Source organism: Sinocyclocheilus grahami, unplaced genomic scaffold, assembly GCF_001515645.1.
Source record: "Sinocyclocheilus grahami isolate Dianchi unplaced genomic scaffold, SAMN03320097.WGS_v1.1 scaffold130.1, whole genome shotgun sequence".
Taxonomy (NCBI): domain Eukaryota; kingdom Metazoa; phylum Chordata; class Actinopteri; order Cypriniformes; family Cyprinidae; genus Sinocyclocheilus; species Sinocyclocheilus grahami.
This window is the reverse complement of record NW_015505309.1, coordinates 1,490,023-1,504,314: the sequence shown is the minus strand read 5'-3', so window position 1 is coordinate 1,504,314 and position 14,292 is coordinate 1,490,023. Positions and strand designations below refer to the sequence as shown.

The 14,292-nt window shown below is 38.1% G+C and overlaps 1 protein-coding gene across 7 annotated transcripts in view; it reads left to right on the top strand.

Moving 5' to 3' along the window:
* Positions 1-14,292, top strand: part of LOC107590590 (RNA binding fox-1 homolog 1) — a 183,623-nt gene that overhangs the window by 30,793 nt on the left and 138,538 nt on the right. For 4 of the 7 annotated variants that reach the window (XM_016279451.1, XM_016279450.1, XM_016279449.1 and 1 more), the window contains exon 1: positions 10,398-10,956. The exons of 2 other annotated variants lie outside the window; for them this stretch is intronic. In XM_016279451.1, the coding sequence (XP_016134937.1) occupies positions 10,858-10,956 (99 nt within the window). In that variant the 5' untranslated portion in view covers positions 10,398-10,857. Of the gene's footprint in view, positions 1-10,397; positions 10,957-14,292 lie in introns of those variants that run through there. One more of the 7 variants, XM_016279446.1, reaches the window with a different exon arrangement.

Below are 14,292 nucleotides of genomic sequence, written 5' to 3'. Positions count from 1 at the left end.
CAAGCTGTCATTCAAACAGTATATATACAAATTTAGGGAAAACAGCCTAAGCTGGATATAGGCTACAGCAGTCGGCTTAATTAAATGGCGCAACAGGCAGCTCTCTTTTAACACAGACTTTTAAGAAGGGATGGATGTTTGCTTCAAGTGATAGGCCAGGTAAGTGAAATTATATTATCTTGCTGTATGTATGTCGTTTTCTTTACGTTTTTTGACTAAAAGCAACCAAAAAGCCATTTTAAAGTGGTTAAGCAAATAATAATAATAATAATCGGCAGGGATCCCAGACCAATACAATTAGTGTGCCTCCTCTATTTTAAAACCCACTAGCCACCACTGCTCCAGAATATTTTGCTGTATGAATATTTGAATATGCAATACATCAAAATAAAGATCAGAGCCTCTACTTTTAAACAAAAAAAATCTGTTTTATTCTAGTTTAAAACATTATTTTTTTATCAACACTTGAATATAGGTAGGTTTCATAAAAATGCATAATTTTGAGCAAAAAGGTGAGAAAATCACATTTTTGTCAAAAACTACATCTGGGTAATATTCAGTACGATTATCAAAGCATAATTCCAGTAAATCGCTTCTATCAACACCTCCAAAGCTTGCACAGACATATACCACTTCCTGGATCAACATTTTACTCCGTAACATTATGCAGTTTTCATTTATATGCTACCATTGCTGATTGCATTATTTTTCATATGCATCTGTTTACATAAGAGATCGCTTGTTTCTCCGTCCTGTAAGTTACACATGTGTTTTTGTTCGGGAGGTTTTGTACTCGTTCAGAAGATGTGTAATAGCGCCCCCTAGTGTATAACAGTGAAAACACGAAAAGCCGTAAAAACTCGTCTTTGGCGGGGAAGCGTTGTCTTTTAAAAGACGAGATAACTCGTCAATGGCGGGGAAAGAGTTAACATTATTAGTAATATTTAGTAATTTTATATTTATTGATTTTACTCAAAAAATATATTAATTTTAGTTGACATATGAGGTACTGAAATAACATGCATACAGTATATTGAGCACAGTATTATTACGTTGTAAATCTTTATACTGCAGTTATTCATTGTCTACGTTATAGTGCGTTGTTCACAAAGTGGCATATGAATTCTTTCATAGAACGACACTTAATTTATTTGTCCATTGGCACCATTTTGTGCAGATGCAGTATTGGATTAGTTTCGGTGACTTAATTAACCCTCTAATAAAGCACTTCACTTTACCACTGATCATTCATTGTTTAGTTTAACACATTCAGCTCAGACGAGTCAATCCCCAACATTATTGACTATTGGAATATTTAAAACAATCATATTCTTTCTATATTCTTCTTCTTCAAAAACAGTGTTGATTCATTGTTCTTTGTTCTTTTTTTTCTCTACATGTTTTAAACATGTAAATAAAAACTATTTAAATACCATTATGATGCACATTTTCCGCCACAGCTTTGATAATGAATATTTTTGTCAATTAATTTTGTTGGATTTGAAACGGTTCTTATTAGAATGGCAGAATCCTTCCACTAATTATAGAATGTCTATATAAATGTAACACATAAGCAGACTGAATCCCTTTTACGTCATTTATGTCACCATTGGTAAGGTTTTTCATTACTGGTGTGAATCTTTCTTTATGTGGTGTATGTTTTTCATTTTAACTCACTCGAAGCAAGACAGCGCCATGCTCAGCGGTGCAGGACTTTCAGAGCTCCACATATTAAGCAGTTAATTAATGGACTCCTGTCCACGCGCCTCAGTCGGATCTGTGGTGGAGGAGGCCCACACGTCAGCTCTGATGGATCGTGGATCCGTCAGCTCCGAGGCTTTTCCTGTTGGTCGGTGCTGAACCGTTACTGCATGTGACAGCCCCTGGTCCTGTCAGAACGTATCGCCCCCCTCCTCATGGGCTCTGCAGCAAAGGAAAGTGACACGTTAATGGAAGCTAAAGCACTCTAATGGCAGTGCCTGGTGAAAGCACGGGGAAGTCATCCACGGCGTTTGCCCCAGCTCTCTAAGATGTCGCTCCGAATCGCCGTCTTGGCATAAAGAGCGCATGCCCTCGCCCCGGCCCTGTCCACAACCCTTCCCCTGTCCCTGTTTGTACAAACATCCTTTTAGTGCATTGTTTTTTTATAGCCCGTATATATTTGCTCTGGACCTTTGGGGTTTCGATTATGAGCCGAAGTACTAATTGGTAGAAAAACACTTCAGCATTACTTATGATTCTAGCACCCACAAACATCTAATTAGCACTCTACCGCTGGCCTCCATCTTTTCTGAGCATTTGTCTTCTATTTAAAGGATATTCTGTTTCCATGGTTTTTTATATATGGGAACACTGGAAGAGAGAAAAAAGGGAGAAAATAGAAAAAAGAAGAAAAGGCTCTGATTCTTTTTTTTCCCCCGCACGTTTCTACAGAGATGATTAACGGTGAGATGGTATTGTTTTTGTTGCCAATTAAAAAGACAGCAAAGTCTTAATGCATTGAAATGAGCGCAGATCAGCAGCTGCTGTCAAGCCAAAGCTGGGGGTGGACAGCTAGCGTCTCTGCAGCTTCTGCTCTAGGTAACCAGCTGTGTGGAGGTGCTAAGGATCGCTTGCCTCGTCCCACCCAGTAATCAATTTGCAGGCCCCTAGCGCAGACAGCAGCGGGGTAACAAACGACTCGCATTTCTGTTGCTTCCAGACGCACACGCAAGTGCTAATGAAAGGCAGTCTCAGCTGCCATGCAATCTGCCTGCACTCCTCATTGCCCCTGAACGTCCCCCATGCATTGGGCCCATTGTCTCTGCGCTGCCGTATTTTTGCCGGAGCCCCATCTGTTTCCGTAATTACTGTCATGTAAACTGACTTTTCCAAATTGTGCGATGTGCAAAGTAAAAGAGCGGCAAGGAATCTCTGATTAGCCTCCCGGCACTGATCGTCACTGATCCAGCCGTCTGTGGCGTTTGGAAAAGTGTCACATATCAGGAGACGGTTTGAATTCCTATGCAGTCCGTGACCGCGCCAGACTTCGTGCCCTGTCGCGGTCCCGGGCTTCTATTTCCAGCCCCGAATGGAGAAAATATATCACTTCGATTTGGTTATGGCATTTCTTATTTTATTTTCACATTGGAAATGATTGGAGAAGTTGCTTGCATTCTCCACAAACCGGGAGAAACAAACAATACTATTTACAATGAGTCTCAGCCATCACAGCCTGAACGCCTGGCTCATCGGTTCCCGCTCAGCCCGGCTAGATAATGGCTGATATTTCTGCACAAAACCCATCACACTGTGGCTGAGGATGTTAGCCATCATCCTGACTTAGGATTTACATTAAGCAAGTTGGGATCCTAATGAAAAATAACACTAACAATGACCAAACCGGCTCCCTGCAATCCACCTCCATGTGACTTCATCAATCTTCCCTACACGTTCAGCACCTGCTGCAGTCCTGTCAACTTCCTGACACGGGGTGGAGGCAGCCAGTCCTTCCTTATTAGTCTGTCAGCGATGGTGATGCTCACATCGGGTGCACAGGCTGAAATGGAGCCCGGGCCTGTAGCTCAGCACCCTGCTACTGAAATACGCCCAACCTGATCCTAAATGACAATGTGGCAAGCACTGCCACTGCTCATTTACTCAGACACTCAGAGGGATCTAAACACGCCAAAAGTTGCGTCACACCTCTGAAAGCTGCTTTGGTTTGTCACAAGCTTCTGAGGGATGTGTTGTTTGTCATTTGTATATGGATTTTCTTTGTCATCTCTTTCGTGTTTTGCCCTCTAAGTGTGATGACAAGGTGATATTAGTTGTCGTTTTGATCGAAAATGTCACAAGTACGTGCTGCTTGTTGTTTAGCAAAACACATCTCCATCTTTGACTTTGTTTTCCTGCTATTCCTATTCGAGAGCTTGTCATTAATAATTAAAAAAAAAAAAACATAATGGAAACAACCAACCATGTTCCCTTTTAACAGGAGAGTCAATTTGTTGTGGTGTGGTGGGAAGCAGTCTGCTTTTAGAAACACATTTCATGGGGAGGGATTTGTATTCGTGTTTGTCATATCTAACTGATAAGGCCACAACAGAGCGTCAAGCGTGTATTGCAAATGAGCAACGGCAAAGCAAAATAAGTATTAAGGATTAGCCACTGACAAGTTTTTTTTTCCCTTCAGGTGTATATGTAACAGGCCCTTCTCATTAGTGTTGACGTGTACCATGGCACACAATAACAGTTATTACACAGAGCTCACTTCTTCTGTCAGTTACCAAAGCTATAAAATGTTGTGAAATTCAATCTAAACAGTAAAACCTTGAAATAACCGTGAACTGTTTTCCAGCTCAGGGTATGATTACATTTTCTTCTCACCTTAAATGGTTTCTTCCTTATTCTGGGGTGGTTTCTATTGTTGTTGTGCTGTTATAAAAAAACGCACATATTGTGGAAAATGTTTAACAGCAGTAATACTGTATGTTTGAAAAGTGGAAAAGAGCAAAAAAAAAATTTTGGGCCAAAATGTACTTTCTATCCAAAGCTGTGTTTATTTACTTTCCAAATTTGTTCCTGGTCTTATTGTACGTTATTCTGTGCATGTTAATCTAAGTATAACTTTCATCAAAAATCGAATAACTTTCTCCGCCTCTGCTGATGTAACCAAGGCTGTGCGGGTGGGGGAAATAATATTCGCCAATAATATTACAGCTCACTTGACACAATTCCAACGAATCCCAATGGATGCTGTGAAGTCCCGCCCTACATGACTTCATACTGTATTTATTTTTCACTCAGAAACATGTTTTAAAGGGATAGTTCACCCAAATCAAATATTCTGTTTTTATTTACTCACACTCATATCACACCAACCCTGTATGATTTTCTTCTACGGAACACAAAAGAAGATATTTTGAAAATAATTTTTTCTCTTATTTTTTATGCAATGAAAGTCAATAAATTTCACAGAATTTCATTGTTTAGGCAATATACAGATGACACATTGTTTAAAACCTTACCTTCTTTATGTTCCTTAGAAGGAAAAGTCATAGGTTTGGGACAACCATGAGTAAATAATGACAGAATGTTAATTTTTGGATGAACACTCATTTTAATTTCATTGCAGACATTATGAATCCAATTTCTTGTTATTGTTTTGTTTTTGTTTTTTCAATGCCAATAGATCTGATGTAGAAGTATGTAGCAAACCGTTATCTAAGTAACCTAAAAACTTTTTTCAGCATGGCAAAGATCAGAGCTTTCGCTCATTTCGGTATTAATAGAATCGTGCTATTCTTTGAATGAATTTGACATTCGGCAGTTCTCCGGTACCATACAGTGCAAAAGGAAAAAGCACACAAGCTTTAGAAACGTTGTTGCTTCCCTCCACCCTCTTTCTCCCCATCACAGACAGACCAATATGTGTTACATGTGTTCTTTAGACTGAGAGAGCCATCACTGACAAACAAAGAGATAAACAAGGTTTCTCTCTCAATATGCAGTCCCTGCTTATTTATTCAGTAAAGGCTAAGACAACAGACGCACTGCAAAGGGCAGCCATGCCTCATCACATGTCAAAGGCACAGTGACATGCAGCGAAATAAACACTACTATCTGTGATGAAATGCTGAATGCTCTTTTATTTATTTAAAAAGAAATATATATGCGCTGCTTGGCGGTCCAGTTAATATTTTGTACTCTGTAGCATCAAGACAAGAAAAAAAAATGGAGGAATGCATGAGGGAAGGCCGAGAAGACGTCTATGGATGGGGAGGGGGAAGAAATAGTCTTGCCTTCAGGCTATGAGTGGAGTGGAGAAGAAAAAGAGTAAAATGGAGCAAAGCAGTCTGCTGCCCTCTCCATAATACATGTCTGCCGGCTCCTCAGAAGCCCTTTTTAATTACGGCTCCTCGTGCAACATAGAAAAACATTGATTTTTATGACTCTGCTCTTTTAAAGTAACAAGGATATGAAATCTTGTTATGGATTTGCGAGTCACCTTAGGTTGTAACTTGGCACAAAGAGAGAGAGAAAAAGATTAAAGAGAAAGAACATGAATAATTCAAATTCTTTTTCCCCCTGCTGTATATCTTTGCACTTCCTGCTTAGACCTTGGTCGGCCGCAGCCAACTTATAGTCAACATAATAACATTTAACAGCTGTTAATTAATCTACAATAAAGACCTTGCTGCTGATAGGGAGATAAGGCCAGAGTGCATTTAAAAGAAGCTTGATGAACAATAAATTCAAACATTTGTGTGTGGTTTAATTGATTATTTAGTACTTCACATTTTGGCCTAGTGTGCACACAAAAGTTATTTTATGCAGATAAGCAGCTACTCTCTTGTGTTGCCCTTATATGTTGATGTCTCAGTTTGCTGAACCCTTTTTTTGTGTGTGTGTGTAAGGCTTCCTTTTCACAAATAGTTATTGATATGGCTCATCCAGTCATTGTATTTTATTTCTTTGTATTTTAAAAGGACTCTCAACACATTTGTCAAATCATTAGTTTAAAAATTAAAAATAAAATAAATAAACTGATATACTGAAATAAATAAAAAAAATCACTGCATTTCACAAAAATACAGTTTTCACCAGCACTGTTTCAGGATGTACGCAGTGAATGTATCCCCCCTCCCCCTCTTCCAAAAGACAAGCTTATTTTTGATGCAGTAGCTTCAGAGGGCTTCTGGATCAACTACATTGTAAAATAGCCAAATATCAAATTTCTTTCTTTTTTTTTCTTTTTTGTAAAACATGAACCAAATGGTTCAGATGGTTGATAGTAGGAGTGCACTTTCAATTCTGCACTGATGTCAGTTAATTTTTTTCTTTTCTTTTTTCTGTTCAGTATTTTACATATCAAACATGTTTTTGATAACAGTGGTCTAATAGCAAATTACCACAGTTCTAGTCCTTATAACAATTACATACATGTCACATTTTCACAGAACTTATGGTTACCATGGTAAATTTAATGTGCATATGTAAACATCTAATTATGTTTTACAGAAATTGTCATATAGTTTTTGTATGCTAATAAGCTTTCGTACAGATATATTTTTATACATCTGTTTTTATACTGTTAGGTGAGCACAGGTTTCTCCCACATACACATTTCCCAGGTTTAAAGGGGTCATATGATGCGATTTCAAGTTTTCCTTTCTCTTTGGAGTAGGCATGGGCCGATTACCGGTTTCAAGGTATACCGCGATTTGAAAATGTCATGGTTTCAAAACCGCTAATATTTTCCGTTATAACATTCCTGCGGTATGCACTGTTTTTCATGTCTCCTCAAAGACTGAAAGTGTAGGAATCCCTCAAGTTGAGTGCAGTGTTAGAGAGTAACACTAGCAGCCGATCTCTGTTCTGGACTTGCACAAACTGCGTTGCAATGCATATCATTTTCCAAATGTCATTTATGTGAAAATATTAAGTCTGTAAACGCCCGTTAACACAGGCCAGAGATGCTGAAGACGGACGCACAGAGAAAAATACTGTAGCAGGCAGATCACTCACTGTTCATGATGCACGAACTATTGGAAGAAAATCCTAAATATTGATTTGGGGGTTTATATGAATGTGTTTCTGAGGGGAACAGACTGTCTTCAGAAACGTTTTGATGGTATTTTCTTTTCATCTCGTATAATTCACATTAAAGCAGTGTTTCAGTGCAGCTCTGCTTTGTTTACTGCGATAACCAACGAAAAGCTTTATCAGCGTCTTCTGCTGTCAGAGAGTGAATCTGCGTCCCATTCAGAGCTTCTGCTGTTTGTTTCGTTCAAACTGGGTTATTATTAAATCAAATTATGTATATGAAATTATATAAATAAATGATATGAAATTATATAAATGATATGTATATGAATTATATAACTAAAATTAAAAAACTGTAATTACAGATTTAGGTTAAATAAAGATGTCAGTCTTTATTTTTCTTCTTTTTAGGGCAGCAGTAGCTCTAGCAGCAAATCAACCATCCACATCAAAAGCTGCAGACAGTCCACATTTCAGAAACAAATCAAAGAAAAAATAAACAGATACTACTGTTCCAAATATTCTGTATGTTGCTCAAAATATATTGTATTCAGTTTTTTTAAATTATTTTTTTAATTTTAATTTCAAATTAACACGTTTTAGAGCTGTAACAACAATACCGTGATAACGTGAAACCGTGATATTTTTGCTTAAGGTTATCATACCGTCAAAATCTCATACCGGCCCATGCCTGTTACAAACGGTTTGTGAATAGATAAGATCCCTAAAGTTGCAAAGACTAAAGTCTCAAACTCAAAGAGATATTCTTTATAAAAGTTAAGACTCGACCACGCCCTCCTAAAATGTCTCGTTTAAACACGCCCCCACATGTCTACGTCACTGTGTGGGAAGATTTGCATAACACCGCCCAAATGTTCACGCAAAGAAAGAAGGTGTAACCTTGCTGCTGATAGGGAGATAAGGCCAGAGTGCATTTAAAAGAAGCTTGATGAACAATAAATTCAAACATTTGTGTGTGGTTTAATTGATTATTTAGTACTTCACATTTTGGCCTAGTGTGCACACAAAAGTTATTTTATATAGATAAGCAGCTACTCTCTTGTGTTGCCCTTATATGTTGATGTCTCAGTTTGCTGAACCCTTTTTTTGTGTGTGTGTAAGGCTTCCTTTTCACAAATAGTTATTGATATGGCTCATCCAGTCATTGTATTTTATTTCTTTGTATTTTAAAAGGACTCTCAACACATTTGTCAAATCATTAGTTTAAAAATAAAAAATAAAATAAATAAACTGATATACTGAAATAAATAAAAAAATCACTGCATTTCACAAAAATACACAGTTTTCACCAGCACTGTTTCAGGATGTACGCAGTGAATGTATCCCCCCTCCCCCTCTTCCAAAAGACAAGCTTATTTTGATGCAGTAGCTTCAGAGGGCTTCTGGATCAACTACATTGTATTACAAACGGTTTGTGAATAGATAAGATCCCTAAAGTTGCAAAGACTAAAGTCTCAAACTCAAAGAGATATTCTTTATAAAAGTTAAGACTCGACCACGCCCTCCTAAAATGTCTCGTTTAAACACGCCCCCACATGTCTACGTCACTGTGTGGGAAGATTTGCATAACACCGCCCAAATGTTCACGCAAAGAAAGAAGGTGTAACTTTGATTTGGAGGACGAGGGAGAGTAGGCTAGCCTACAATTCTGACAAATAATGCTGACTCACAGCCTGTAAGTACGCATTCATATTTAAAGGATTTGCCACTGATGATTCAAACGCGGGTTTTAAGCAGTGTAGAGTAGCGCTTGTTGTTTGTCGTTTCTCCGATCACAAATGCAGACATGGTTTTATGGTTACGCGACGCGATGCAACGCAACTCGTAAAAAGACGATATAAGTCATTATAATCAGTAATTATGTCCCCACTGGATGCAACAAATGTCTCGTTTATAATGGCTTTTATTGGTTTTGTCTCATCGCACCGGGACACGGCATCACAATGTGGTAAGGGGCATAACATTTCCATCTCACGCTTGAGGAATTCGGCCAATCACAATGCACTGGATAGCTGGCCAATCAGAGCACGCCTCGCTTTTCAGATCGATGAGCTTTGTAAAAACCGACGTGTTTCAGAAAGGCGGGGCATAGAGGAGAAACAATAATGTACATTATGTGGAAAATAATGTGTTTTTTTAACCTTAAACAGCATAAACACATTTCATTACACCAGATACACAAAATAATGTTTTTTTTAGAAACGTCATATGACCCCTTTAACAAATCACATTTTATAATCTCTCATTAACATGTAATTTTTATTTACATGATTTGTGTCATTACAGAATGACAAATTTCAATGTAAACTTTATGGATATCTTAGCTGTTAGGGGCTTGTGATAATAATTCTGATAATACAAAAAAAAAAAAAAAAAAGTTTGGTCTATTTTTAGAGAATATTGTAAAGAAAATTGTGTCCAACTGAACCACAAAGTGCAAATAAATATTAATGTATAGCCTTTCCCCCTATAGAAAGGGTTAAATTGTTTATATATTATACTAGAAAACAAAATAACAAAAAGGTTTTACTCAAAGTGCTATAAGAGAAGCTTCATCCAGTGATTGTCCACAGTCAAATCTTTTATTTAGTTTGAACAGTGGAATGGTAAATAGTGTTAAGTGATATAAATTCAGTAAAGGTATTAGGTTGGACAGGTCTTCCTTACAGCACAAAGCATTACAGGATGATATGAAATGATTTTAATGGAACTGTGATGGCAGTTTGTTTACTTGCTGAGTTCATTTATGTGCGCGCGCTTTATGTGGCTCCGAGTCCATAATAATAAATTATAAGGACAATTCAGTTTCACGCAAGAGAAAAAAATGGAAAGATTACCCCACCCCCGTTAAAAATGAATGTGTGATTTAGGATTGGCCCCCGCCCCGCATCTCTTCCTCGGAGATTCAGATGCTCAATGAAACAGACGGTGCGCCCGGACTCCTCTGACAGCGAATGGGAAATCAGACCCGTTTCAACTTCCCTACGTCCAGTCACCAACTCTAGCATCTCTTGCCCGTGAGTGTGTTTATTTACAAACGCGAGAAACGGACTGAATAGAGTTTCGTGCATATTTACAAGGTCTTTACTCAAATCATCAAGGACAAAACAGACGCGCGCTGTGTTTTCTCTCACCCCCGGGACGCTCGTGCTCAAACATCCACATTTGCTTGTAGCCGGTATTCAGCGGTATATGCGCACACTCCGTTGGCTGCTTCAAGGCTTCGTTACAGAAACCGATCCTGCTAAAGCAATCTTTAAAAACCCGTGAACCTCGGCGGACAGGACAGGACGAGCGGACGCAAACACGATGCAGCATCCCTTGACGGGCGGAACATGCGTCGCCCTGCCGAACGTGGACATGTGTCCGCAGCTCTCCTGTGCCTTGACTTTCATGTACTTACAGCAGGTGAGTGAGCGAGCGTGCGCACGCGCGCAGACGTTCCTCTCGAACCCGCGAAATCCAGTGCGAATATGCGAAACACGGTTTGTGGCAAGCCGTTTTAACATGTATTCCGTAGATCCTATTGCTAGTACCTTTTATTAGTCATTGTTATTTTATTAGTTAGTGATAGTGACCATTATGTTTTTCAATTTGACTAGTAACTGTTCATTAGATGCTTGCACTTTTTCTGTTAAGCTAGTCTCTAGTAGAAGTCTGCTACCCGAAGTATTTCGGGACCCGTCGGACTCGGGTCGGGTTCGGGTTAATGTTTAATGAATAGCTTCGGGTTCGGGTCGGGCTCGGGTTTATAGCTAAACTAAAACTATATGCAGTAGCCTAGGCTACGCTGCTTTCATAGACGCACGCACACACATTATAGCACACGACAACACAGCACGGTAACTTTTATTAGTAAAATAGCTTCGACAGGCTACTGACTCGCAACTTTATATTTCTCTGCAGTGAGGGGGTAAAATCAAGTTTTTGAAGGAACGTTGCTTGTAGAGAGAGGCGCGCAGACGCAGGTTCACACATGCAACTTTCATCCCTCTCTCTCTCTCTCTCTTTCTCTCTCTTGCTAATTCAAATAAATGATATAATTAATTAATTCAAATAAATGCGATCTTACCGCACTGCATGTCTGTGTCTGATTTAAAGCAGGCCGAATACTAACGAGCCTTAACTGACGAAAATGACCATAATTTGCATGATGGAAGAATTATCGTCTTGTCGTATACAACCATTCAAAAACTCGGCAGAATTTATGTGACCGAGGCACCTGATGTTCATAAACTTTCATAACTGGTAAGTGTTTTTTCTTTTGCCTTGTGAACTGGCCAAGCCTTAATGATTCTGTTTCTTTACATGTATTTGTTTACTGACCGTTGCATGCAATCGTGAAATACAGCATTTAAAAAAAAAAATTGGCTATTCGTTGTGGGAAAAAGAAAAAAAAAAGATTTCGGGGTCGGGTCGGGTTCGGGCTCTAAATTTAACTGTGCCGCTCGGGTTGGGTCGAGCTGGGCTGGGTCAGACGATCTCGGGTACGGGTCGGGTTTGGGCTTCAGTTTAAAGCCTGTGCAGACCTCTAGTCTCTAGTAATTCATTAGGCGCTAGCTATCCTTTGCTATAGTTACCTTCTCATTAAGTAGTATATATACCAGGCACTGGTACTATTTATTAGACACTAGTATATTTCAGTTGTGACTAGCAATTTTAATTGAACTTTAAAGTAGCTGTTTGGGCTAGTCATTAGGGAAGACGTGTGAAAAGCAACTGACTGTTGAGGTAAGTTATTTTAGCCAGAACAATTGGAATAGTTTCTTGTAAGCAGGTGCTAGTAACTAAAAAGTCTAGTAAATCTGGAATACATACAAGTCACTGTTAGTGACAGTATAGAATCCAATGAATTTGTGAACTTGTGAAACTTAAAAAGTTAGTAGTCACTGTTGGATTACTTTATGCTAATTAAATAAACAGATACTAGTAACATGAAAAATAGATACTAGTTATTATTATTATTATTAAGGAATAAATGTTCATGCGGCTTGCCACAAATGGCGAGTGTGGGTGTGCAACCAAGTGAAAGTGGAACACAGATGAAAGTGGACACTGTGGTTAGAGAGGGATTTTGTCTGCTAGTGTGACTGCGTGTTGGCGTTCTGGTCGTGGATCTTTTGTGAATCATCTGTGGCTATTTAAGTTTGTGTATGATCTATTTAAATAAACTGCCATGTCATCTGTTTTGAATAAACCTTAAAAGTAGTCTATATATAACCATGCATCCTAATGTTGTTTAAAAGAGTGTGAGCTGATTTTCCACTTCTCAGGAGAGGTAAAACTCTTCATGTGGTTTTACTGTGTGATAAACAATTCTGCTGACTCTTATGACTTTGCTACATGATATCCTCATGTGCTCAGCATATTGTGTGTCCATGTATCTGTTTAATGCATTTTGTTTGCTTTAGTTCTCATTATTTTGATGTGTGTGTTTTTGTTTTTTATATATTAGATCATATTTAAATCTCTTTTATGATTAACTTAGATCATCTTGCATATTGTTTTAAAAAACTGATTTTTAATTTAGAGTCTAAAATGATTTTAATTTATTAATAATGTGCTAGACTGCACCCTTGGGTGTCTTTTCATCCCCTGATTATCTGATACACTTGATTGTCATCAGTGCCTTTTCCAAACAGTGAGTCGGCACCTAGAGTGATGACAATTCAAGGGGATTTATCAAATCAAAAGTTAATCTATGGTATTGGTACTGATCAGTCATCAGATCGTATGTGCCAGTGCATGTCTCTCTCCAGACTGGACTGAGATCAGTGATCTCATTTAACTTTCATCTGTCGCACCGAGCCACCATTAACCTTCAGTGACACCTCTAACCTTTGTCTTATCCAATAGAAATTGCATTCCATGTCAGTTTAATTGCAAATACAAAAAATAAATATATTTTTTTCTAACAAAGAGCCAGTTTTTTTTTCTCTCTAATCAAGCCAGAGTATATCAGTCATTCATTTCTATGGGAGAACAGATGCTATTTTTACTGTATGATACTACAGTGCCAGATTGCATGAAGTGAAGATTAACTGTCATTTTAATAACGTTTCTTATCATGAAAGTTGCTTTGTTTTTATATATCAGTAATTTTGTATTGCTTTAATTTTATTTAAATTAAAAAAAAAATTAAAGTCTGAATTTTTATTTGCCAAAATCTTTTTTTCTTTTCTTTTAGCTGGGATTGGTGTTCTAAGATCATTGTGACATAGAGGTTGATTTATTAGATTTTTATTTGTCTGTTTCTCAAATATTTATGTGCCTGCACAAGCATTTCTGTTTTATCCGTGTGTGAGTGTGTGTGCGCGTTCACGTGTGCTGAGTGAGCTGGGAATCTGGGTCTTTGAGACTATTTATAGCTGAGATGCAAGACATTTTGAATACATCTCACTACAGCTGGGGTCTCATTCAGGACTAGGCACAGACGATGCGACAATGCTTTATTTTTTTCTCGATTTGCTTTCTTTACATGTGGGTCACGTGGCATGTGGAACAATGTTGTCTAGGAATAGCTTATGTTTTATTGTGTATCAGCGGGACCTGTAAGTTTGAGTTGATATGGATTGTTTGCATCCATTAGCAGAATTATTTTCATCAACGCAAGTAATTACTTTACAGGAGCATCTCAGCGAAAGCTTCATGTCAAACAGAAATGTTTAATTATTTGCTTCTATTAAAAGTCCCAGCAGTCGGTGCATATATAGCATATGTTATCCCTATATATATATATATATA